Raw genomic sequence first — 27,843 nt, 5'->3', positions numbered from 1 at the left:
GTGAGCCATCATTTACTTTTACTTTAAGAAGGACCAGTGGCCCCCCAGAGATGCTTAATAAAGTAGATATAATATGTTGTCCATTACCTCATCGCTGTACCATTTATTGTGCTGAGAGTTTGCAATACCACCGAGAATAGTCTATTAACAATTTGCATCCTTGGAAAGAGTTGTTTTACAAAGTGGTGTATGCCACTGAATACTTACCATTATACATGGGTTGTCCTTGACTGCTAAGGAGCCACTGCCATCAGCAGCGGCCTCCTCCTCACAGTCATCGCAGCATGGAGTAAGTCTAGCCTGAATTGGTGCTGCAAACATGGTGGGGGGACTAGTAGATGGTGAGCAATTACTAATGGTTTTCCCCCTGTTTGTATGACTGCGAACGCATTTGCGGCCTTGCGCAGGGGCGGCGGAAACTGTCAGGGCTGCATTTTTGTGATCACTGGGCTCTGAAGATTCTGAAGGTCTGAATCAGGCCCATTGTGTGGTCCATACTGGCAAAATTTGTGGTAGGCATCTAGGTATTCTTATTACCCTAAATAATGATTTGGTTATTGAAACAGATCACCAGAAAATGTGGAGGAGTTTCATCGTCTTTTATAAAAGGAAATAAGCTAGAACATTTGTCTAACAAGTTACAGTGTGACAATGTTCACTACACTACTCACAAATGGCAGGGAATACCAGATCTTTTTGGTGTTTTATTCTGAATAAAAGTGTGTACACACGGTGCAATTTACCCTGCAATTTTGATTATAAAGTCAAAATCGAATCGGGATCACATAGACATCAAATGGAGCTAGAACATGTTTTTAAGCTTTGTATCCCGATTCGATGCCCAAGCACACTCCTGTTCAGCTGAAATCGATAAGCCAAATAGGCAGTGCAGCAATGACTGTATAGTGCAGATTGAATGTGTATAGTAGAGTTTAGAGTTTTATGTAAATAGCACATGAATTCGCAAAACGTACATGGCAATGAATAGCAAAGGAATCTCACCATGTGTACCCACCATAAGGTGCGTATTTTCCAGGTATTTGTCTCATATGGGTGAGCTGCAGATGGACACCATGTGTGTATTTAGCTATACTGATGCTTTATGTTAAATTCTAATAAAAAGAACCTGTGATTCCAAGAAAACTACAGTATTCTAATAAATTGAGTCAATTGAAGCCTGGTAATAGCCTTTCAACTTTAGTTATTTTTGTTTCAAATATTTTTTGACTATGGATCCTTAGCAACCTCACTTATTTTCTTTATTTTTTGCATCCAGTCCACTATGTGCCTTTTATGCTTCAGAATATTCTTGGTGGTATTTGAGTTCCACGCACAGATCTGGAGCCATTTTTTTTGTAGTGACTGAGAGATGTCCCCTCATTGTCTTTTATAAATAGGGAACATTGGGATATAGAGTGCCATGGAAGAATCTAGGCATTTTGACTCTTATTTTGTTTATGGATCCCAAGCATCTGCTTGCTTTTTCTGGAGCAGGCTGCACTTTGCTGTGATAAGCACTACCAGCTCTCATGTTGTTTTTGACCTGATGGGTTCCCAGTCACTGCCACATTCATGCACCTCGTGCTACTGGGCTCCAAACAGCATCAAATACCATTCAGGAGTCTTAGTTTCAGGTTAACTGGATAAAAACTATTCTTGAATCTTTGGCACAAGTTTACAGTTTTGGCTCCGTGTCTGGCACCTTGACCTGCTTAGAGGAGTGGGTGCCATATACTGTAGATACTGAAGCTGTAGGAAAGTATGTTGGATGGGAGCAGGGATTTGAGTGGGCGTGCAGTCTCTCACACAGTACACCATACATAGAAGTAGAATATGCACCTACCATAGAGCTGGTGTGGGTATCCATGGTGCATCTATAGCTGCACCAAGACATATATGCACCACTGAAAGCGGTCGTTTCACTATTCACAAAATTGGCTGCTGCATTAACATAAAGGCGCATAAAGACATGTCGGCTCAGAGTCAGACCCCCAGTGACTTTAAGTGTGAAAGAGGAACAGAGATACACGTCATGGTTCTATGACATCTGCAAGATTATAGCAGTGTAGATTGCTGGCTGTAGATAGTGGACATGTAAGGTTATCCATCCAAAGAAAGTGGACCTTTTAGAAGTTAGCAAATGCTTATTTAAATATACATAGTTATATTTGCATAAAATATCAATACACATATCACAAGATAAAAAAATTAGCATTTTGTCCTTACATTGTTCTTGTATGAAGACAGTACTGTTTAGTTTCTTAAGAAATACTTTGGCTCTTTACTGTTCTCTTATATTATTTATAATACCTTTCATATAAAGTATACATTCAGTTAATCATAAAGACAGATATTTTAATCCACAACAACGACTATGTATTCCTTTTAAGATGTATCTATATTTAACAAACCATGTAACTGCACCATACACAGGTTACAGAGTGGCACAAGAAAATGGATGAAATGCGGCTCCAAGACTTGAAACTTACTCGGGAATTAAACCAAAAAAAAGAAGAGATCAAGTATTTGAATAATTTAATGTCTGAACAGGAACGTACAATTAACAATTTGGAGGAAGAACTTGTTCAGCAAGGCAAAGTAAGAGAATGATGTGTGTTCCACTTGAGAAATTGCTAGGAATCTTAAAACCATAGTCCTTTATGTATTCATTCAAAATATTGATATGCAATCCCTTTTTGCCATGGCTGGTGGTGAGAGGGGTGTGTTTTCCTTATTCCTACCTTTCAATACCCTTCAGTGAGCACCTTGCTGTGGCAAGTCTTTCATACCTGAAGCTGCTGTAGATCAATAATAATAATAATCAATAATATGGTGTCCCCGCACATGCAGGCTCCGTAATGGTAGAGCAAATGCAGGAAGCATAATAATGTACAGTTACTAGTATTTAGATGTATGGAGAATAAAGATTTATATGTTTGGAGAATAAAGTAGGTTGTTTATTTACCAGTGATGTATTTACTGTACATCTTCCAGCTTTTCACTCCAGCACTTATCACTTAATTACATGCAATAGTTATAGATCAACCTAAGAGACCAATCACTTTCTTGCTTTGTAGAGTTTGCCAATTTTCTCCAAATGTTTTCTTTTTGCCTCTACACACTTGTGGGCACACCAGCATACTCATTTGCTTCCAGACACTGTAGCACCTAAGTCTCTAAAGTAGTGGCACTATGAAATGCAGTCTACAGGTGGCCATACACGGTACAATTATTGTATGCGTTGTGAACTAGGTTGCATCGCATTCGATTTGCATAGGATGTGTGATCCAAGCTAGTTGCACATACTTTTTGAGCTGTGCGATGGGATGTTCATGGGAGCGTGCATCTCAACGCGCACACAGCAATTGTACCGTGTATGGGCACCTTTACACCTACTGGGACCTAGTAATGTAAACAACTATGCTCAAATACACAACACTGTAGGGCAGTGGTTCCCAATACTTTTAGTATCAGAATATTTTTCACGGCACCCCTAAGCCAAAAGTTTCTTTTTCATAAATTTTAAAAAAATATGAAATTAAGTTAATTTTGTTTATATGTCTTCCTTGGGATCAATTATGTAGTGAGGAACCAGATTTGCTTTTGTTTACCTGCATATTTCATGATTGGCGACCACCAACTCTGGTTTTGTTTTTTGATTTGCCCATAACTATTATGAAATTGTCCTAGACCTCCAATCCAAGGAACCCCTGCAAGTGTCCCGAAGCACCCCATGGTGCTTAGGCACACAGTTTGGGAACCATTGCTGTAGGGTATATGTTTTCATATTATACGACTGTTTTAAATTTAGCTATAAGTAGTTGGCAGAGCTACTGTATATCATCTTAACTACTGAAAATAACTAGTTATGCCATTCAGTGACAAATGAAATGTTTCACATTTGTTCAGAATTAATCCATAATAGCCAATACAGCATATACACTATAGTTTAAATAAATAATATTGGTAATAAAAACATTATTCTAAAATATGTATTTCTCTATTCTCCATACGGGGTACTGTGGATTCACTTGCGATGCAATGGTACTTTTGTAGTTTCAAGTTTCATATGGTGTCATACTATAACATTAACATTACTTTTAAACATATTTAACACCACAAAATATATACACGCAGTCTGCAGTAGGATATTGTATGCACTTTATTTTTCAAATTCCTTTGTATGACTTTTAAATAAAAGTAAAATTTAAAATGTGACCTTCACACTTCAATTTTTCCAAATTTTCAGAATAACTCAATGTGATATTGCTACTGTGGAAGCAAGTTTTTGTTCTGATGTGTTGACAGGCTAAGGGCTTTGATGTTCCCATTACTCTGCATGTTTTAGCCGCTGTTCGCTACCATGGGTGGCCCCTATGTATACAGAATAGAATTAAATTCCACTTGTTCAATTCTTTGTGATCGCTTGAAACTTTTGGTGTAATAATGTATAATTAATCACATTTGCAGGAAAAGTTTGGAAGTCATGCTGAACTTAGTTTTCAGCTCTGCATGTGGTTGTTTTTAGTCTGTAAATGTACTGTGTAGCTGTAAATTGCATTATAATTGACACAAGGAAGTAGTCAAACTGTTTTACCTTTACATCGTGCTATAATGAGATTTTAGGATTTAAAACATTCACACATTTAGACAACAAACATCTGTAACAAGGTTTTCTAAAGAAGCAATATTCTTCTGCCAAAGATGTTTTAAATAAAGTTGTTTTAACTTTTCCATTGAAGGCTGATAATTGGCTTATAGCATTTTGGGGCATTATTGACATATATTTTAAAGAAGAATTTTGAAAATGCTCTTTTTTTTGTGAATATTACAACGGTCATTTATATCATGTTAATTAGAAAAATGTAATACTCAGGAACAATGTGATATCCTCTGAAATGTAGATATATTTTTTTCATTTACTTACTTTGTGCTTGAAACTGCCTGTTGCGTAAAGCCATTTTTAATTTTGAGATTATAGCCTCCCCCCCCCCCCCCCTAGGGGCTAGGGGCAGTTTTAAGACCATATGGGGCAGATGTATTAAGCCTTAACAAGAGATAAATGCAAGGGTGATAAGGAGAGATAAACATCCAGCCAATCACCTGCTGACTACCATGCTACAGGCTGTGTTTGAAAAAGTCAGTAAGGAGCTGATTGGCTGGACGTTTATCTCTCCTTATCACCCTTGCATTTATCTCTTGTTAAGGCTTAATACATCTGCCCCTATACGCCTTAGTTATGTCATTAATTCATAGGGGATATGGTCGGTAGGTCAACCACTAAGGGGGGTATTCAATCCTAGGTCATGACAGTCGATCTGGCCAGACAGCCGTGACCCTGGCCTGTTTTAGTTTTGTTCGACCGCAGATCGCCAGGTGCGATTCAATGTCCCACTTTTTGATTGGCGAAAAGGGGGCGTGTCTGCGTAAACGGCCGTGGATTGTCGCTATTTGGCCGCGATCGCGACAATTCACGGCCGAAATCGACAAAACGGGTCTGACTGCTTTTAAAGTCGGACACATTCTGTCGATCTGCCTCTTCAATGTTGTCAGGAAAGACAGCACTGAATAGGCGTTCACCGCTATTTCCCCCGTCGTAAATAGTGGCCTAGATTGAATGTCACTTGTGAACAAGCCCTAGGCGAAACACGTGTGAAGTGCACGCCCCTGACGCGTCACCCTTGCTATCCCCTGATCAGCTGTTCAATTAGCTGCACATCAGCTCACAGAGCTGCAGACCGCTGCGACTCAGCGGCTACTACCATCTGGTATCAGACGACTACGTGATCCATCTGCAGGTAACACCGCCAGCTAAACGGGACCTGGAGACCACGCATCGCCCCTGTCATTACAGGTTCAGGCGGCGTGGTATCGGTCCGTCGTGCAGGCGTTTATTCTAACAGCTGATTTCAGTAGACAGACTTAGCTCCAACTAAACCTGCAGCATTCAGCCCTGGATAACCCCGCTGACATTTTTTGGACTTGTAATTATACAAGTTTTGTCTTTCTGCCATACTCTGTCGATCTGCTCCCAATTATCACCCTTGTGCAACAATTATACCATATAATCGCTATATTTTTTGTCACATTCTGCTGATTTACTCCTAACTGCCATCCATGTGCAATAACTATATTATACTAACATTGCCTTCCTTTTATATTTGCTCCTAAATGGATTTTTCATATGAGCATGATTGAGTGTTGTTAACTCCCTCAAGGGATGATTGCTTTTGGTACTTTGTATTCAACACAGTGCTGTCCCTGATATTTAACCCCTTCATGACAGAGCCAGTTTGTGCCTTCATGACAGAGCCCTTTTTTTCAAATCTGACATGTCTCACTTAAGTGGGGATAACTTTTTTTTGCTTTTACTTATCCCAGTGATTTTGAGATTGTTTTTTCGTGACACATTGTACTTCAAGTTAGTGGTAAATTTGGGTCGATACAGTCTGTGTTTTTTTGTGAAAAATACCAAAATATCGTGAAAAAATGGAAAATTTAGCAATATGCAAAATGTCACATTTTCTGCTTGTGAGACAAATAATCATACCACTCAAAATAGTTAATAACTAACAAAGACCATATGTCTACTTTATGTAGCAATCATTATTTCAACTTCCTTTTCATTTTTTTGGACACTAGGAGGCTTCAAATATGACTAGCAAATTCTCAAATTTTCAAGAAAATTTCAAACACTGATTTTTTTAGGGACCAGTTCAGTTCTGATGTGACTTTGAGGGACTTGTATGTGAGACACCCCCATAAATGATGCCATTTCAAAAACTGCACCCCTCACAGTATTCAAAACAGCAGTTTGGAAGTTTGTTAACCCTTTAGGTGTTTCACAGGAATTAAAACAAAGTGTAGGTGAAATTTCAAAATTTCTTTTTTTTTGCAGAGTTTCAATTTTAATACATTTTTCTAACGAATACAGTAGATTTTACTAGAGAAATGTGACTAAAAATTGATTCCCCCAATTCTTTTGTTTTCAAAAATATCCTATATGTGGCCCTAGTGTGCACGTTGACCAAACCACAGGCTTCATAATAGAAGGAGCACCTACTTGATTTTGGAGCCTCCTTTTTATGAGATTTTTTTTTAGGCACCATGTAGGTTTCTAGGCACCATAAGTGCTAAAAGTTAGGAACCTCCCCCACAAGTCACCCCATTTTGCAATCTACACCCCTCAGGGAATTCATCTAGGGGTATAGTGTACATTTCAAACCCCCAGGGGTTTCACCAATTTTGGTACAACTGGGATGTGAAAATGGAAAATTACATTTTTTTACACAAACATGCAGTTCTGGCTCAAAATTTTTCATTTTCACAAGGAATGAAGGAGACAAAGCACCCCAAAATCTGTGCCCCAATTTCTCCCGAGTACGGCAATGCCTCACATGTGACCAAAAAATACCAGTTGGGCGCATGGCAGGACTCAGAAGGGAAGGAGTGATTTTTGGATTTGGCAGCACAGATTTTGGTGGAATGAATGGTGGGTGCCATGTTGCATTATCAAGACTCCCAAAGCACCAATACAGTGGAACCCCCCCACAAGTCACCCCATTTTGCAAACTACACCCCTCAGGGAATTCATCTAGGGGTATAGTGTACATTTCAAACCCCCAGGGGTTTCACCAATTTTGATACAACTGGGCAGTGAAAATGAAAAATTACATTTTTTTACACAAAAATGCAGTTCTGGCTCAAAATTTTTCATTTTCACAAGGAATGAAGGAGACAAAGCACCCCAAAATCTGTGCCCCAATTTCTCCCGAGTACGGCAATGCCTCACATGTGACCAAAAAATACCAGTTGGGCGCATGGCAGGACTCAGAAGGGAAGGAGTGATTTTTGGATTTGGCAGCACAGATTTTGGTGGAATGAATGGTGGGTGCCATGTTGCATTATCAAGACTCCCAAAGCACCAATACAGTGGAACCCCCCCACAAGTCACCCCATTTTGCAAAGTACACCCCTCAGGGAATTCATCTAGGGGTATAGTGTACATTTCAAACCCCCAGGGGTTTCACCAATTTTGATACAACTGGGCAGTGAAAATGAAAAATTACATTTTTTTACACAAAAATGCAGTTCTGGCTCAAAATTTTTCATTTTCACAAGGAATGAAGGAGACAAAGCACCCCAAAATCTGTGCCCCAATTTCTCCCGAGTACGGCAATGCCTTACATGTGACCAAAAAATACCAGTTGGGCGCATGGCAGGACTCAGAAGGGAAGGAGTGATTTTTGGATTTGGCAGCACAGATTTTGGTGGAATGAATGGTGGGTGCCATGTTGCATTATCAAGACTCCCAAAGCACCAATACAGTGGAACCCCCCCACAAGTCACCCCATTTTGCAAACTACACCCCTCAGGGAATTCATCTAGGGGTATAGTGTACATTTCAAACCCCCAGGGGTTTCACCAATTTTGGTACAACTGGGCAGTGAAAATGAAAAATTACATTTTTTTACACAAAAATGCAGTTCTGGCTCAAAATTTTTCATTTTCACAAGGAATGAAGGAGACAAAGCACCCCAAAATCTGTGCCCCAATTTCTCCCGAGTACGGCAATGCCTCACATGTGACCAAAAAATACCAGTTGGGCGCATGGCAGGACTCAGAAGGGAAGGAGTGATTTTTGGATTTTGCAGCACAGATTTTGGTGGAATAAATGGTGGGTGCTATGTTGCACCAATACAGTGGAACCCCCCCACAAGTCACCCCATTTTGCAAAGTACACCCCTCAGGGAATTCATCTAGGGGTATAGTGTACATTTCAAACCCCCAGGGGTTTCACCAATTTTGATACAACTGGGCAGTGAAAATGAAAAATTACATTTTTTTACACAAAAATGCAGTTCTGGCTCAAAATTTTTCATTTTCACAAGGAATGAAGGAGACAAAGCACCCCAAAATCTGTGCCCCAATTTCTCCCGAGTACGGCAATGCCTCACATGTGACCAAAAAATACCAGTTGGGCGCATGGCAGGACTCAGAAGGGAAGGAGTGATTTTTGGATTTGGCAGCACAGATTTTGGTGGAATGAATAGTGGGTGCCATGTTGCATTAGCAAGACTCCCAAAGCACCAATACAGTGGAACCCCCCCACAAGTCACCCCATTTTGCAAAGTACACCCCTCAGGGAATTCATCTAGGGGTATAGTGTACATTTCAAACCCCCAGGGGTTTCACCAATTTTGATACAACTGGGCAGTGAAAATGAAAAATTACATTTTTTTACACAAAAATGCAGTTCTGGCTCAAAATTTTTCATTTTCACAAGGAATGAAGGAGACAAAGCACCCCAAAATCTGTGCCCCAATTTCTCCCGAGTACGGCAATGCCTCACATGTGACCAAAAAATACCAGTTGGGCGCATGGCAGGACTCAGAAGGGAAGGAGTGATTTTTGGATTTGGCAGCACAGATTTTGGTGGAATGAATAGTGGGTGCCATGTTGCATTAGCAAGACTCCCAAAGCACCAATACAGTGGAACCCCCCCACAAGTCACCCCATTTTGCAAAGTACACCCCTCAGGGAATTCATCTAGGGGTATAGTGTACATTTCAAACCCCCAGGGGTTTCACCAATTTTGATACAACTGGGCAGTGAAAATGAAAAATTACATTTTTTTACACAAAAATGCAGTTCTGGCTCAAAATTTTTCATTTTCACAAGGAATGAAGGAGACAAAGCACCCCAAAATCTGTGCCCCAATTTCTCCCGAGTACGGCAATGCCTCACATGTGACCAAAAAATACCAGTTGGGCGCATGGCAGGACTCAGAAGGGAAGGAGTGATTTTTGGATTTGGCAGCACAGATTTTGGTGGAATGAATGGTGGGTGCCATGTTGCATTATCAAGACTCCCAAAGCACCAATACAGTGGAACCCCCCCACAAGTCACCCCATTTTGCAAAGTACACCCCTCAGGGAATTCATCTAGGGGTATAGTGTACATTTCAAACCCCCAGGGGTTTCACCAATTTTGGTACAACTGGGCTGTGAAAATGAAAAATTACATTTTTTTACACAAAAATGTACTTCTGGCTCAAAATTTTTCATTTTCACAAGGAATGAAGGAGACAAAGCACCCCAAAATCTGTGCCCCCATTTCTCCCGAGTACAGCAATGCCTCACATGTGACCAAAAAATACCAGTGGGGCGCATAGCAGGACTCAGAAGGGAAGGAGTGATTTTTGGATTTGGCAGCACAGATTTTGGTGGAATGAATGGTGGGTGCTATGTTGCATTGCCAATACAGTGGAACCCCCCCACAAGTGACCCCATTTTGCAAAGTACACCCCTCAGGGAATTCATCTAGGGGTATAGTGTACATTTCAAACCCCCAGGGGTTTCACCAATTTTGGTACAACTGGGCTGTGAAAATGAAAAATTACATTTTTTTACACAAAAATGTACTTCTGGCTCAAAATTTTTCATTTTCACAAGGAATGAAGGAGACAAAGCACCCCAAAATATGTGCCCCCATTTCTCCAGAGTACGGCAATGCCTCACATGAGAACAAAAAATACCAGTTGGGTGCATGGCAGGACTCAGAAGGGAAGGAGTAATTTTTGGATTTTGCAGCTCAGATTCTGGTGGAATGAATGGTGGGTGCTATGTGGCATTAGCAAGACCCCCGATGGACGGTGAAATGATGAACCTAATAATCCATCGATGTGTGGTATATTTTGAAACACTCCTTTATACATAGGCCGGGTTTGTCGGGGCAAGTTTCACAGTGGAAAATAGTTTCCTTTCTTATTCCCTTTTTATAGCAAACTTTGCACCTTTTTTGTGTCCTGCCCTTTCTTGCAGTGGAGGGGATTTCGTTGGGAAAATGCTGCCCTGGTACAATACGGGGGCCAGTACTAGAAGTACTGGGGCCCTCTGCCTGCTGGTTCCCAAATATTAGGCCCTTTATGACTTCCTCTTGAAAGTGCATAAATGTCCCCCTCTGGCCGGTAGAACGGAATAGCACGTAAGCGTTATACAGTGCCATCTGGATGATATACACAGCCAGCTTCTTGTACCAGATATTTGTTTTCCGCAGGGCACTGTACGGCTTCAGTACCTGATCTGAAAGATCCACTCCGCCCATGTACTTATTGTAATCTAGGATACAATTTGGTTTTGAGGTGTGGGTACTGGTACCTCGTACAGGGATGGAGGTGGTACTGTCTCCATGAATTGTTGTCAGTATAAGGACATCCCTCTTGTCCTTATATTTGACCAACAACATATTTTCGGTGCATATTCCCCTGCTTTCACCCCTTCTCATTACTTGGGCAATGTGCGTTTTGGGGAGGCCTCTTTGGTTCTTGCGCACAGTACCGCAAGCTGCTGTACCTCTTGAACCAAGGGCCTTAAACAGGGGGATGCTGGTGTAAAAGTTATCCACATAGAGGTGATAACCCTTATCCAGGAAGGGGTGCATTAAATCCCAGACAATTTTGCCACTAACACCTACGAGGGAGGGGGGGGCATTCTGGCGGTTCAATTCTTGAATCCTTCCCTTCATATACCCTAAACTTGTGGGTGTACCCTGTGGTGCTTTCACACAGCTTATACATTTTTATGCCATACCTTGCCCTCTTACTGGGAAGGTACTGGCGGAATTTAACCCTTCCTTTAAAATGTATAAGGGACTCGTCGATGCTAATACATTTATCAGGGATGTACAGCTCTGCAAATTTGGCACTGAAATGATCAATGACCGGCCTGACTTTGAATAGCCTGTCAAAGGTGGGATCATCTCTGGGTGGGCACTGTGCATTATCGGTGTAATGTATAAATTTATGGATTGCCTCAAAACGAGTCCGAGTCATGGCCATACGGTAAAATGGGGTGCTGTACAGAACATCTGTACTCCAATATTGCCTAATTTGTGGCTTTTTTACTATGCCCATATGAAACACCAGACCCCAAAACGTCATCATCTCTACTGCATCTACAGGGGTCCACCTAGCAAATGATGACGTGGGGTTTTGAGCAATAAACTGCTGGGCATATAAATTAGTTTGGTCCACCATTAAATTTATAAAATCATCAGAGAAAAATAATTTGAAAAAGTCAATTTCTCTGAGACCTGTGGAATCAAATTGGATTCCTGGCATGGCCAAAAACTCAGGAACCTGGGGCTCAAAATTGTCTGGTGGTGGGGTCCATACGAGATCAATTATTGGGGGGGGGGTCTCAGCTGCTCTACGGGGGCGTCTTTGAGGGGGTCCCTCATCACCAGAGGAGGAAGAGGAGCTTAAGACGAATCCTTCAAATTCCCCGCTTGCCTCACTGGCTGTGTCAGAATCAGAAGCAAGCATGGCATATGCCTCCTCCACTGAATACATTCTTCTGGATGACTGGGATGACATTTGGGATGACATTTGGGATGACATTTTTATATTTGTGTTACTGGTAGTGAAATGTTTCAACACGTGTATAGTGTAGGGGGGGGGGGTACAAACTTTATTTCAACCCGGGGGGTATGTAGTGTGTTGTGTGTATGTAGTGCAGAAAAAAAAAATACTTTATACAAAAAAAAAAAAATTGAAGGGGTTAAAAAAAAAAAAAATTGAAGGGGTTAAAAAAACAAAAAAAAAGGTCCTGCGCCAAAAATTGAGCACAGATGTTGGTCAGTAACGTCTGTCACTGAACAGCGCTCAAAGGCAACAGGAATTTGATAAAAAAAAAAAAATAGATCAACCCTGTGCCGAAAAAGCTGATCAGTGATGTACGTCACTGATCAGCGCACAGTGGCCACAGGACACCCACAAAATCACAGTGTGTGTAAAAAAAAAAATTAAAAAAAGACCACACAGCACCCACAAAAAAAAAAAAAGGTGATCAGTGATGCGACACTGATTACCAGTGAGGGGCAGCAGGTGCACAACCTTTGGTGCAACTGGCAGCAACTGACAGGTATATATAAAAAAAAAAAAACCTCTGCGCCCCCAAAAAGTTGCTGATCACCTCAGATATAGTGATCAGCACAAAAGGCGGGGGTAGCAGACACAAAATATACACTCTCTGTCACTATCTCTCTCTATCTCTCACTATCTATCACTATCTATCACTATCTATCACTATCTATCACACTGCAGCAGCAGCACTGACAGTTATATGTATAAAAAAAAACCTGCACCCCCAAAAAGGGGGGGTAGCAGACTCAAAATATACACTCTCTATCACTCTCTGTCACTATCTCTCTCTATCTCTCTATCTCTCACTATCTATCACTATCTATCACTATGACACTGCAGCAGCAGCACTGACAGTTATATATATAGAAAAAAAACCTGCACCCCCAAAAAGGGGGGGTAGCAGACACAAATCTCTCTATCTCTCACTATCTATCACTATCTATCACTATCTCTCACTATCTATCACTATGACACTGCAGCAGCAGCGACAGTTATTTATATATAAAAAACCCCTGCACCCCCAAAAAGGGGGGGTAGCAGACACAAAATATAGCTCTCTCTGTCACTATCTCTCTATCTCTCTCTATCTCTCTCTCTCTATCTCTCTATCTCTCTATCACACTGCAGCAGCAGCAGGAAGTCTCAGGAAGTCAGATCCAGGAAGCGTCCAGCACGCTACAAGCAGTGATCAAGTGATCAGGTAAGGTATTTGCAAGGATCAGGTAAGTATGAGCAAGGATCAGGTCAGTATCACGGCAGATAGGCACGGTGACCGCTCTGCACGCTACTCCAGACCGGAATGGCGTCTGCAGCGCAGTCACCGGTAGTTTAAATGTCGCGCCTTGGCTGTGATTGGTCCGTGGGTCCCACGGACCAATCACAGCCTTGGGGGCAGGTGGGGTGAGGGTGGGGTGAGGTGTCATCGTCACCGATGACCCCCTCATGCCCCCTGACGCCCGGCGGTGATTGACACCTGTGTTACCAAGCGTCTGATTCGCTGGTAACACAGGAAAACGCTGTGAATGGCTGTTCACACTGAACAGCCAATCACAGCGATCGCCGACGGGGGGGCGGCATCGCAGCCCCCCCTGGGCATGCAGGGACATGTCTGCTGTCAGGGACAGCAGACATCGTCCCTCTGTCACTGCGTCTCGAGACGCAGTGACAGTTTAAAGTCATGACGTATATATACGTCATGTGTCGGGAAGTACTTCCCGGCCATGACGTATATATACGTCAAATGTCGTGAAGGGGTTAAGTTCTCTCTTTCTGCTACTCATTTGCAATCTGCTTTAACCAGTGATTTACCTAAGTGTTTTAGCATATTAAGTGTGTTAACAAGTGTCCTTAAACATTTTACTACCATCAATCGATCCAGGCAGATTGGACTTGGCCTCCTTACACACCATACAATCTGCAAATAATACTATTTAAGATGCTTTAATTCACATATATTTATTAGGTACTTTGTATTCAACACAGTGCTGTCTCTGATATTTAAGTTCTTTCTTCCTGCTACTCATTTGCAATCCAAGTGTCCTTAACCATTTGACTACCATCAATTGTTCCAGGCAGATTGGACTTGGCCTCCTTACACACCATACAATCTGCAAATAATACTATTTAAGATGCTTTAATTTGCATATATTGATTAGGTACTTTGTATTCAACACAGTGCTGTCTCTGATATTTAAGTTCTCTCTTTCGGCTACTCATTTGCAATCTGCTCTAACCAGTGATTTACCTAAGTGTGTTAACAAGTGTCCTTAACCATTTGATTACCATCAATCGATCCAGGCAGATTGGACTTGGCCTCCTTACACACCATACAATCTGCAAATAATACTATTTGAGATGCTTTAATTTGCATTTATTGAGTATATTTTTTTCTATCTTTTTCGGACATTATTGTTTGATTGTGTCAGGATACATTATATGCATCTGATATTGACCAAATAGGTCATCAGTCCAACATCACCTTGTGGTGACCCAGCCGTTATCAGTAAACTCTCCCTTCGGCTCAGTTTGGTGCTTCAGATACATTGGTACTGACACCTTCTGCACCGCTCTCCATCAGAGATTAGGGTACATTCCAACACAATCCCTTTGGAATTTACTCTCTCTTTCGGATTGGATTCATCTGGGGCCCTCACCACTCTCACCTGCCATTTGATTCCCCCGGTAGATGGCAGAAAGCAGAAGGAGGGTCCTTGATATCCACCTCTGTACTCCCATCACTCATTTTCTGTGACTCTCTCATTTGCCCCTGTACTTCCGAATTCACCTGCAATGCTTGAGTGCAACAGGTCTTTTTGGATTTTACTGGTCAAAAAGCAGAAGCACATCTCAGCTCCCTATTGAGAGATATGGGGGTACTCTCATCCGAGATTTAATACGGCCATACATCACTGGCCCGCCTGAATACCATCCCGCACTCAGAAGCTAAGCAGTGAATGGTCTGGTCAGTACCAACTTGGGAGACCATTTGGGAATACCAGTAGCTGTATTATAATCTGGACAGCAGATACATCTCTGTCTCGAGGAGGTAGCACCCTATCTGTGTTCCTTACTCTGCACCGGGAACAATATTATATTTCATCAACAAGGGTGCGCTGTCAGGGCGTCCTTTATCTGTCGGCTCCTCTTATATCCAACTCATATTATTGATTGTCAATTTTTATTATTATCACTATTTGTGAACCTATAAGAGATTTATTTGTGATCAGCTTAGATTGACAATTTGGGGAGCCCTGCTTCTATGTTCTAATTATTTCGCCGTCATAAGTGTGACCGTCACATTACAGAGAAATATATATATATAATAATTTGTTTCTCCTGTATTAATTTAATGTGAGTCATTATTTGTTAATACGTACCCATCCTTTTAGCATATACATTATATTAAAAGCTATGTTTTAAAATTCACACATTACTATTTGTCTAAGTGTGCCCCAAAAAACCTTGTTGTTCACCCTTCTCTCTGGTCACACAAGTTGACCTCCACCTTTTTAGATTGAATACCCCCCTAAATGTCTACACATGAAATAGGTTGAAATGGCTAAGGTCAACAGAAGCATTAGGTCGACAATGGGAGGGTCGACAGTCCAAAGGTTGACATGAGTTTTTTTGCTAATTTTTTGGAGCAGACTTATGCCAACAGGCAGTATTCCATGCCCTACCATCCACTAGGATGTAGAGGGAGAATATATATGTGAGGCACAGTGCTCAAAGCATGGCGAGCGTAGCGGTGTCTGTGTTGACATACAAAGAAATTCGGGAGAAAAAGCGTGAAAAACTCATGTCAACATTTTGACTGTCGACCATCCCATTGTAAACCTAATGCTTGTGTTGACCTATTTCATGTGTCGACCTAAGCCCTGTCAACCTTTAGTAGTCAACCTAATGTATGTCGACCATCATACAATCGACGCTATGACCCATTCATAGAGAACAATCGGATGCATTCTCATGAACATTGGTTTTACAAATAATATGGCGCTTTAATTGTGTATAACAGATTTATTTTTTATAAATAGATAGAATGGAATTAATACTGATACAGTATCTAAACAGACAAGTTGCATTTACCAAGGTCACTTATTAGCCACATTGCTGGGATCACACCGTTTAATGTTTTCTTCAGTGTTCCAGTATTCACGATCTTCACTTTATGTGTTTTTTGAAGTTTCACGAGGAACGTCAAATGTCCTGGGATCAAAGAGAAGTAGACCTGGAACGCCAGCTAGATATGTATGAACATCAGCAACATGAAGTTCTCAGCACTGCTCGGAAGGTAATGCACTGCTTAGTAGTCTTTTATAGTATTAGTTTGAATAAAAAATTGCAATTTGCTCATTTTAAGTCTTAAAAACCCTTTTTTACTCTAGTTTGAAGAGGCTACAGGAGAAGTTCCGGATTCTAGTCTACCTTTACCGCAACAACTTGAAATAGCACTACGCAAAATTAAAGAGCACGTTAGGACCATCTTGGAAACAAAAGCTGTATGTAAAACACTAGAAGAAGTGAGTACAACAATTACTGTTCTCCATCATTTTCACTGGATTCAGCCATAGAAACATGAAGCTGGGATACTGGTTTAACATTTGTGGCTAGTTAACTACAGATGTGTTCTCCTATACCAAGCCTTCAATACACTATGCAGCGTGTAACATAGCATTTTTTTTGTTAAAATTTGCATTTTATTTGCATTGCAGCAAAACATCAGTCAGTGTACTAGAGACACTGGCTATGACTTTATCCACACAGGATTTTGTTTCAAATATGTACGTCACAGATAAAGCACAACAGGCATGAGAAAAAGCTGTGGCCGCAGCACTTATAGCACTTTTTACACAGGTTTGCACACAAATTCACCTTAAGTGAAAAAGATGCTGGGCAGAAGCTGAGTCCTTTTATACCAGCCCTGCCTGGTGGATGATCTTATTAGGATCATCCTTTGCAGTCATTCTTTAGCAGCTCCCGTAGCCAGTGAAGATGAGAGGAACTGTAGCTTCTGTCAATCCCACCCCTATCCCCCCACTTGAATTTGGACTGCAGGATGTCTGCCTGTAGTCCTGTAGCCATGGGTCAGTGACAGACTAGTGGGCTGAACCTAGCTGCAGATGGAAGACTAAAGCCCCCCCCCCCCCCCCCCTTATCCACTAATGCAACATTGCTACTTTTTTATGCGATTCCGATGCATTTCTGCGACAGATCGCATCTAAAGTGTCATATCACAGGTGCTTTTCCTGCAATTACGATGGTCCCGTGAGCCTTGCATCTCAATCGCAGATCTGACTGGCAGCAATTAGTATTTGTCGCAGCCTGTAGCCCCTGTTAGGATCACATACGATACATTGTATGTAAAAGGACTGCATACAATATATCATATCATATGTGATACCATCTCCTGGGTGAGATGGCGGGGTATCACATGCAAGGTGCCGCATGCGATACCTCACCTTGGTGGATGGGGGCCTTAACTTCCAGCAGATACCAGCAGGCTCCCCTAAAATGATTGCATGAGATATGACAATAAGGAAAAAACCAGTGGGCGCCTTCTGTACACTAAAACAATTTATTACACAAATAACACACAAAAAAAATATATTAAACATAAAACAATGATTTGCATGCATGCAATACCTCAATAAAATATTAAAAAGCCATTTCAATGTATTTACTTTTTCGTGTAACCAATAATTACCAGTTCCTGGTTGGATGGATAAGTCCCTGGGTGTGGACAGATGTTACAGTCTCAATAATGGTGTAGGCAAATTTATTTGTAAATCCTTCCAGATGGAATCAGGTTTTCCAGGATAAGTATACAGCGGTGGAAATGGTAAAAGTTGCAAATTCCTTATTGATGATCGGTGCTGTCTCCTTCAATCATACAGGTATGTGCAAGATTGCCTGGTGTGTAGGCTCAGCCAGATCTTGTGGTGTTTAAGCACTTATCCAGACTCTGTCGTAGCCAGCTGCCCGACTCTGGGCTGGGATAGACAGTGCTCCGATAGGCTAGGATCAGCCCAACACTTAAATGTGTTGCCGTCTGCGCAGACCTTTTTTGACAGGCAACGGCTGCTGGACTTTGTAAAAAAGGTTTTTGGAGAGTCTATTAGCGCCAATATGGTAGGGATTCGCTTATTCTGATTTGATGGGATATATCCCTTATCCCTATTTAGCTACTGGAAAAAAATTTGGTTTTTAAATCAGAAAGAGGCGCTTCCCTTACGGATTTTCAAAAACTATATAAATAAAAAAGGGGGGATGGAAATACTCCCCTTAGAGATGGTGTTCGAGTGTTTTCTTCTCCTCCTTGAATATATTCCCTTGGCTCCACCGGATGTTCATGCATATATGGAAGGACAAAGGAATGACAATGGGTGAATCCACATCAAAAAATAAGTTTTCACAAAACACTGTCTGGTCTGTGTGGTTTCACAGATAATCTGCGTACCCAGACTCACTCGGAAAGGTGTGTGGTTACACTTATAAAGGTTTCTTTTTTTCAAGGTGTAAGGGGGCTTACCCATACTCACGATGAAATTGACGGTTCCCCACGTATAAAGGTTTCTTTTCCTCCAGTATTTAATGGGAAAAATATTTTATTTCGACATATGGTAACAGATAAAAACTTTCATAGCAATAAAAAACCAGAATACAGGAGGTGTCTTACACTCACCTACTGGTCTTACACTCACCTGATTCTTCTGGAGTCAATAGCACTGGGTCAGGAACAACATGTTTCGAGACTCTTAGGTCTCTTCATCAGGCTCCTGACTAGTGCCGGGTCATACTGGGGTTTAAATACCCTCTCACACACTGACTTCCGGTTTCCGGACTTCCGTGACCGGAAGTGAGGTTCCGTGGCATAAATAATATAAAATAACTTATTTCTAAACATCTACAGCCTCCCCCTCTTGTTAAATTAATATAGGGCATTCTGGAATAGTCTCTAGTAGCGGTGAGACAGCCGCGAAGTTCCGTCTTTCCTGCTTGTTTACTTCCGCAAATCGCGGAACGTCACTTCCGGTTTCGATTTCAGCGCTATTCACTGCGTGGAGGCTGGCGTCCTCCGTTTTCCCGCTTTTTTCCTTGTCTCTCCCTCCCACTTCTCTCTGTACAGGGCTTTATGATGTTCTTAAAGGGCATCATAAAGCCCTGTACAGAGAGAAGTGGGAGGGAGAGACAAGGAAAAAAGCGGGAAAACGGAGGACGCCAGCCTCCACGCGGTGAATAGCGCTGAAATCGAAACCGGAAGTGACGTTCCGCGATTTGCGGAAGTAAACAAGCAGGAAAGACGGAACTTCGCGGCTGTCTCACCGCTACTAGAGACTATTCCAGAATGCCCTATATTAATTTAACAAGAGGGGGAGGCTGTAGATGTTTAGAAATAAGTTATTTTATATTATTTATGCCACGGAACCTCACTTCCGGTCACGGAAGTCCGGAAACCGGAAGTCAGTGTGTGAGAGGGTATTTAAACCCCAGTATGACCCAGCACTAGTCAGGAGCCTGATGAAGAGACCTAAGAGTCTCGAAACATGTTGTTCCTGACCCAGTGCTATTGACTCCAGAAGAATCAGGTGAGTGTAAGACCAGTAGTCCGCACAGACTCCAGGTCCGGACCTCTGGAAATCTGAGCGTTGACTCTGGAATTGACACCTCCTGTATTCTGGTTTTTTATTGCTATGAAAGTTTTTATCTGTTACCATATGTCGAAATAAAATATTTTTCCCATTAAATACTGGAGGAAAAGAAACCTTTATACGTGGGGAACCGTCAATTTCATCGTGAGTACGGGTACGCCCCCTTACACCTTGAAAAAAAGAAACCTTTATAAGTGTAACCACACTCCTTTCCGAGTGAGTCTGGGTACGCAGATTATCTGTGAAACCACACAGACCAGACAGTGTTTTGTGAAAACTTATTTTTTGATGTGGATTCACCCATTGTCATTCCTTTGTCCTTCCATATATGCATGAACATCCGGTGGAGCCAAGGGAATATATTCAAGGAGGAGAAGAAAACACTCGAACACCATCTCTAAGGGGAGTATTTCCATCCCCCCTTTTTTATTTATATAGTTTTTGAAAATCCGTAAGGGAAGCGCCTCTTCCGGCTGCTGGACTTTACTCACAGCCGGCTGCACGTGTGTGCAGTGGGGACCGGACTGCCGGGGGTATGGTTCAGTCAGGCGGCAGGCAGAGAGTATTGGTCAACTGCCGTAGTGTGTCCCGCAGGTCCCGAGCTGTCAATCCTCAGAGTACTCCTCACAAAAGATTTCACAAAATTGTCATTCCTGAAATTGGCAAAGCCGCCTGAGCGCGGCGAAACGCGTCTTTTGTGAGGAGTACTCTGAGGATTGACAGCTGGGGACCTGCGGGACACACTACGGCAGAGTCTGGATAAGTGCTTAAACAACACAAGATCTGGCTGAGCCTACACACCAGGCAATCTTGCGCATACCTGTATGATTGAAGGAGACAGCGCCGATCATTTATAAGGAATTTGCACCTTTTACCATTTCCATTGCTGTATACTTATCCTGGAAAACCTGATTCCAACTGGAAGAATTTGCAAATAAATTTGCCCACACCATTATTGTACGAGACTGTAACATCTGTCCACACCCAGTGACTTATCCATCCAACCAGGAACTGGTAACTATTGGTTACACGACAAAGTACATACATTGAAATGGCTTTTTAATATTTTATTGAGGTATTGCATGCATGCAAATCATTGTTTTATGTTTAATATATTTTTTTGTGTGTTATTTGTGTAATAAATTGTTTTAGTGTACAGAAGGCGCCCACTGGTTTTTCCTTTTTGTATCTCCCTATTTGAGGGCGGCATCCCTCTACCAGAAGGCAGCCATCTGTACGCGGTACAGCACACTTGCCCCAAGCGCTTAAACCCCTCCTTAGGAACCTTATGAGATATGACAATGTCTGGGGAAAGCCTGGCCTGGCATTGTGGCAAGACATGCATTCTCACAAGACAAGTTATTAATTTTCTCAGCTTTTCTCATGTTACTACAGAAGAGTGAGGTGGTGATGACTTCATAGGTCACTGGTGAGACCACATCTTGAATATGGCGTTCACTTCTGAAGATCTTATATCTAGAATGTGTACAACGCATGGTCTACATCTCCTTCAATTTTTTAAATACAAATTAAACCTTCGTATGTATGGTTTGGAGCAGATGACTGGGTTCATTAATATTAGAAGCTTTCATATATATTAAGAGTTTAAAAAGTTAAAAAGAAGATGATTATTATACAGGAGAATAGATGCACTAAAACTGGATATTTGTGTGTTTAGAGTCCATATTGATAGTACCCGGGAATGTGGTTAAGGTAATGGCGGATTAAATCCACAGCAATTTCCTCTGGATGCTGGATGTAATTTGGGAACTCAATATACTGTAAGTCACACTCCCATAAACAAACTTCACTTTTTGTCAGATGAAAAATAGTGGACAAGGCGCATCGGGTTGTTAATAATGGCAAGTCTCAATCACTGTAAGGCAAGCTGATATTGCCTCTCCTTTTGCTGATGGGTCACCGGTACATGGACTCGGGCTTCAGTGGCTCTATCAGCACTGGGGTGCCTCTTCACTTAACCCTCCTCAGCTTCAGGGAGCCTGCAGTTAGCTCTACCTCAAAGCTGACAATACGCCGGATTTGCAGGGAGAACATGGGACAGCGAGCTGCAATTGCCAACAAAGGTGTACCCTCTCGGCTCTCAGTAATTAGAAACAGGCTGGTGTTGGAGAGCACAGGGCAAAGCCTCCGTCCATTGGTTGGGAGGTGGGAGTAGCCATCAGCGTGTGCCCAGAGAAGTAAGGTAGCGGTACAGCGGGAGTAACTAGCGCTTCGCTCTGGCCGGGTGCACAGGGTAAGAGTGAGTCTGGGAGTGTAGCAATCAGTCCTTGGATGCATTTCACTGCTCTCTGGGCAGCATTTTCAACAGAAGAATATGGTTTGTTATTAGGCTTTTGGGTTTATACATAAATATAGAAATGTTTTTGTTTTTTTCTATATAACTTGCATAAATGCAAGTTATATAGACTCAGGCCTAAATTTGTTACATTGTTTTTAAGTTGTGGTATTCACAATACCATGTACCAGTAACTTAGATACATGTATCTTTAGGCAGAAAGTTAAATAGACTCAGGCCTAAATTTGTTACATTGTTTTTAAGTTGTGGTATTCACAATACCATGTACCAGTAACTTAGATACATGTATCTTTAGGCAGAAAGTTCAACAGCGTTTAACAGAGGTTTGCCATCACACATTCTGGAGCCCGGAACAGGTGAAATAGCCAAGGGCCCCTCACTGTACATTGTGTGTGTTAGGAAATAATGATGGAGAAAGTATCTCTGTTGATGCTGAAATCCTATTATTTCCCACTCTTTGCTATACAGCTTGAGTGTCCCTTATCCAGGTATGTTATCCAAATTATTCTGAAAACCATAGTTTGCAGAATGTACTTTTTTTGCTAACAACACTACTGGGGACATCTGTAACTGGCACTATTGGGGTAATGATATGTAACTAGCACTAAATATGTGCAAAAAAAATTTCCTTGGCACCCTAATTCAGTGTCTGAGATTGTACACAAACTTTGTTTCATGTTCTCAAATCTTGTTTCATGAACAAATAAAACATAGTTGCGTGTATTTCATGTGTTTGGCATTTTGGATAAGGGATACTTGCTCTGTAGTTTATACTGGGGGGGCATGGTGCACAGGACAGGGAAGGATGGACTAGGGTTGGGCAGGTACAGCTAGAATGGGGGGGGGGGTGGCGGCACAGGGCAGATAAGGCTAGACCAGGGAGGTTAAGCACAGGGCAGGGAAGGCTGGACCTGGGTAAGAACAGGATGAGAGTGGAAGGGCTAGGGGGTTTGGGGCACAGAGTGGCGAAGGCTGGACTGGGGTGGGCACAGGGCAGGGAAGGCTAGATGGGGGTGCATAGGACAGGTAAGGATGGACTAGTGGATTGATCACAGGATAGGGAAGGCTAGATTAGGGCAGTTGTGCTCAGACCAGGGAACACTGGAAGGTTGGACTAGGGGGTTAGGCTGCGCCCCCCCTTGATAGTGGACTTGTGTGTGTATATTCGTGTGAGGAATGTGGACTGCACCCCCTAGCTACTTGTAAATAGGATTTTTTACCTATTTGAGATACAGGGGTAGATGTATGAAGCAGTGATAAGGCCCATGGCATCAATTCATCACTGCCATGGGCCACTTCTCCTCCCTTTATCACTGCTTCATACATCTACCCCTTAGTACTACAACATAAAAATGCATGCATGTAATACCATCATATGGTTTTTACCATCATTTTTGTCATAACATTGTGCAATATTATGAACCTACCCTCCAAACCTCAAGGTAGATCTCATACATTATAGCGGTTCACTACCATGGTGCAGGGCACCACACAAGTAAAGGATAGCAGTGAAGTATATGGGCAGTATTCAACGATGCTGATTCACCGCTTTTCGAATGTGTCCTATTTTCAGGCTTCCTGGCATATTTTGTGACTGGAAAAGTCATTTGCACCAATTCAACACTCCAAATTCGCCGAAGGCGAACAGTGAATGCCGGCCAATTCGCCGCCTGTTCGTTGACGCAATTCGCTGCTGTTTTCCAATAGGTTTTTCACTGTGATTTGCAGTGAGTGTATTCAATGCTAGGATGGCGAATTGCTTTCAGCGTGATTTTCGCTGTGCTTCACCGTGTAGCAATCGCCATCTTTTTAAGGTGAACTGGAATGTTATCTTTTAAAATATAGGTTTTTTTCTTTTATTTTTATTTGGTGTAAAAAAATCAGTATTTTTTTCTGTGATGGGGCATGCTATTTTTATTCATGTGCAGCACATGAATATATATTTCATTTTTTATTACACCGAACAGTCAGCCGGGAACCGCTCATTACATATTCATATATTCACTGCTCCCGCTCATTACATATGCACGAGCGGGAGCAGTCCCCTGCCAGCTCTCCCGGGGGCAGCTTGTGCTGCCTGTGTCCCGAGGAGCCCTACCCCCCCCCCCCCCCCCCGCCCTCATTCTGGTGCAGGCAGGGAGACCTCCATCTCCCTGCCTGCCGCATTCCCCGGCTCCCTGCGGCATTCCGTCAGGGACAGCGAGCCCCTGTGGCGTTGAATAGGGCGACAGGGAGTGCTGGTGAATGTGCAGCGAATCCTGAACAGGATTTGCTGCATATGCCGAAAATAGTCATTGAATACTGCCCTATGTGTTCGAGTGAAAGTAGCTGCTCAGTGTTAGACGTGTTAAAAAATTGCAAAATAGATGTGTGATTAGTTTTACATTAAAAACAATCAGTGATATAAATGTTAAATTGGGATGCCTCAAAGCAGCCCGGCTAGAGAAATCCAAGATGCCCCAAAAGTTTATTTTAGCTTTCTAAAGACTGTGCAGTCTGCAAATGCTAGCTCTCTACTTAAAAACCTCAAATACATTTTGTTTTAAGTTGTTCACAAAGCCATTTTCCAGAAACAGTAAAGCTTTTTTTTCTTTTGCAGAAAGTTCGACACAAAGAATCTCTCCTCTGGACAGCAGAACAAAATGTGCTGAGCCGTGATAAAATAATAAATGAATTGAGACTGCGCTTGCCTGCAGTTATAGACCAGGAGAAGGTACTGTCCGAGTTACCTGAGGCTTCCGAGTTACGCCAAGCTTTGAAAGTTGCTCATCAAACTATTGAAAACATGCAAGCTCGCCTTAATCAAAAAGAAGAGGTTCTGAAAAAATACCAGCATCTTTTGGCTAAAGCAAGAGAGGTATTATATAGATCCAATTGTTACTGGTCTAAATTAAATCAGAATTGTGTTGATTTTCTGTGCAGAAAGAAATGTAACCTTTTATATACAGGCATTACTCCAAAGAAATATACCTTTATTTATAAGTAGGTAATGATCAAATCATGTCTGGAAACCTTACTTACTGTACTCCTGTTGCCTACATACGATGTGATGCTGCTTTCCCACTGCCAAGCCGTTTAAAGAACCGGTATTTTTAAACGGTATTTAAAACGGTATTAGCTGTCACATTGCAGTAGATTACCGTTTAAGTACCATTCACATTGCAGTAATACCATTTTAAACCCCTCGTGTCCCCTGGTACCTGTCCTGCCCCCCCCGTACCTGCCAGCTGGTACCCTCGCTTCCCCCCTGCCCTGTTACCCCCCTGCCCTCGTACCTGGTACCCACCTCCCCCCCTGCCCTGGTACCTGGTAGCCCCCTCCCCCCCTGCCCTGGTAGCTTGCCCCCCCCCCCCCCCCTCTTTGCTGGTACCTTGCAGCGGGGCAGCAGGGTAGGCAGCGGGCATAGTTGTGCAGGCCCCAGACTGATTGCTGAAAGCATCATGCAGGAGGAGGCTGGTGCACAGACAGTGGGGGCACTGGGGATCCGGGCAGCGCGTCAGTGCTCAGGAGGAGGACGCGGAGGAAGGTCCATTAGGAGATTGTCATTTCATCGGCGGGGGTCCCTGCCGTGAATGGGAAATAGCGGAGCCATTCATTAAATATGCACATATTTAATTAGCGGCTCATTCGATATGTGCATATCTAATGAGCCGCTAATTAAACGGCTCCGCTATTTCCCATTCCCGGCAGGGACCCCCGCCGATGAAATGACAATCTCCTAATGGACCTTCCTCCGCGTCCTCCTCCTGAGCACTGACGCGCTGCCCGGATCCCCAGTGCCCCCACTGTCTGTGCACCAGCATTCCCACTGCCTAAAAAACGGCTTTGAAACGTGTAGCACTCTGCTTTTTAAACGTGTTGAAATACCGGTTATCTTTAACCGTTAAATCAACTCTGGCGCTTTCCCACTGCAGCCTTAAACGTTTAGAAAGGGGAAAAAAATGGCAATATACCGTTTAAGACCTGCAGTGGGAAAGGGGCAAAAGACTCTTTTAGTGGTTACCGTATATACTCGAGTATAAGTCGACCCGAATAGAAGCCGAGGCACCTAATTTTACAACCAAAAACTTTTCAGCATAAAAAAATGTTCTGAAAAAGTAGGCTTATACTCGAGTATATATGGTAATCTGAGTATTCATGTACAATATTACAATATTAGTGTTCACTTTCGGATCTATTAAGGGCACGGTGCTGACCACCTAGCAGGGCACATTTTTTACTTTCAAAATATACACTAGCAACAAAAAAAAAAAAAAACATATGTAAAAAATTGCACCAGTATTACGCCCATTACACCGGTATACCCATTACATAGATACCACACCGTAATTTCCATTGCATATTATACCACACACCATAATGCCTATTTCACATTATGCCACACACTGTAATGCCCATGACACATTATGCAAACCGTAATATGGGGTTTTGGATGTGAATCCACAAACTGGTCTGCGCTGTTGTTTGAGCGGCCCAATATGGTAGGTAATTGTGGGGGTTGCTAGAAAGCAGGATATATTGGGCGCTTGTAAAAATAATAAAACAATTTTGCAAAACGGAGATTTGGCTTGCTGCTGGTTCTGCTGGATCTTCTGGTCCCTCCTAGGTATACATCCAACCCTGGTTGGATGTGACCAGAAGATCCAGCAGAACCAGCAGCAAGCCAAGTCTCCACAGCCGCTACAAGCCGCCGCTCTGCCGCACGCTACAAGCTATATGACAGAAGCCGGCAATTAATAGCGCAGGACCCGTGCCGCCCGGAGCGTCCACCTAAACGGACCCCAGGCAGGACTAGTTAGGGTGAGTTAGGATTACTGGACTGTTCCCCTCCTTACCTTCTCAAACAAAGGATTGTAAACATGCCGCAATAAGTGTTTTTTTGTCTGTCCGTCATTTTACTTTAATTTAATTTTATTTTATTTTTCTATTTTATTTATTTATTTTTATTTTCATTTATCTATTTTTGTTTATCTATTTTGTTTTATTTTTCTATTTATTATTACTATTATTTTCAGTTCAGTTTATTTTCATTCATTTATTTTTATTTTTATTATTATTAATTTTTATTCTATTTATTTAATCTCTATTTTCATTCATTGTTACACTATTGTCTCCTTTTATTTCTATTCATTTCCATTTCCCTCCTCCAAACAGCACCCCCAAAATAATCTGATCAACCATCTGGTTGACTTTATCTCTCTCATTCCTATCTCTCTCCGCCGCAAAAAAATCTCCATTTTGCAAAATTGTTTTATTATTTTTACAAGCGCCCGATATATCCTGCTCCCATGCAAACCGTAATGCCTATGACACATGCCACACACCTTAATGGCTATGGGGGAGATTCTCTACGCTAAAAATGCGGTAAAAGCCCCGTTATTGGGGTTTTTACCGCATTTTGGGATGCTGTAAGCATCCCTCGCCGGGTTACCGCGGCGGGGGGCATCGCC

General features: G+C 42.2%; 1 protein-coding gene and 1 pseudogene across 2 annotated transcripts in view; both read left to right on the top strand.

Annotated features, from left to right (window-relative positions):
• Nucleotides 1–27,843, top strand: part of CEP290 (centrosomal protein 290) — a 221,073-nt gene that overhangs the window by 118,283 nt on the left and 74,947 nt on the right. For both annotated transcript variants that reach the window (XM_083182358.1, XM_083182357.1), the window contains exons 31-34: nt 2,434–2,598; nt 16,611–16,718; nt 16,813–16,947; nt 24,993–25,250. In XM_083182358.1, coding sequence (XP_083038484.1) covers nt 2,434–2,598; nt 16,611–16,718; nt 16,813–16,947; nt 24,993–25,250 — 666 coding nt within the window. The remainder of the gene's footprint in view (nt 1–2,433; nt 2,599–16,610; nt 16,719–16,812; nt 16,948–24,992; nt 25,251–27,843) is intronic.
• On the top strand, nt 15,316–15,435 carry LOC146076198 (5S ribosomal RNA; annotated as a pseudogene).

The sequence above is a fragment of the Crinia signifera genome, chromosome 4 (assembly GCF_055691185.1).
Source record: "Crinia signifera chromosome 4, ASM5569118v1, whole genome shotgun sequence".
NCBI lineage: Eukaryota > Metazoa > Chordata > Amphibia > Anura > Myobatrachidae > Crinia > Crinia signifera.
The sequence above is the reverse complement of the archived record's forward strand: the minus strand, read 5'-3'. Positions and strand labels throughout refer to the sequence as shown.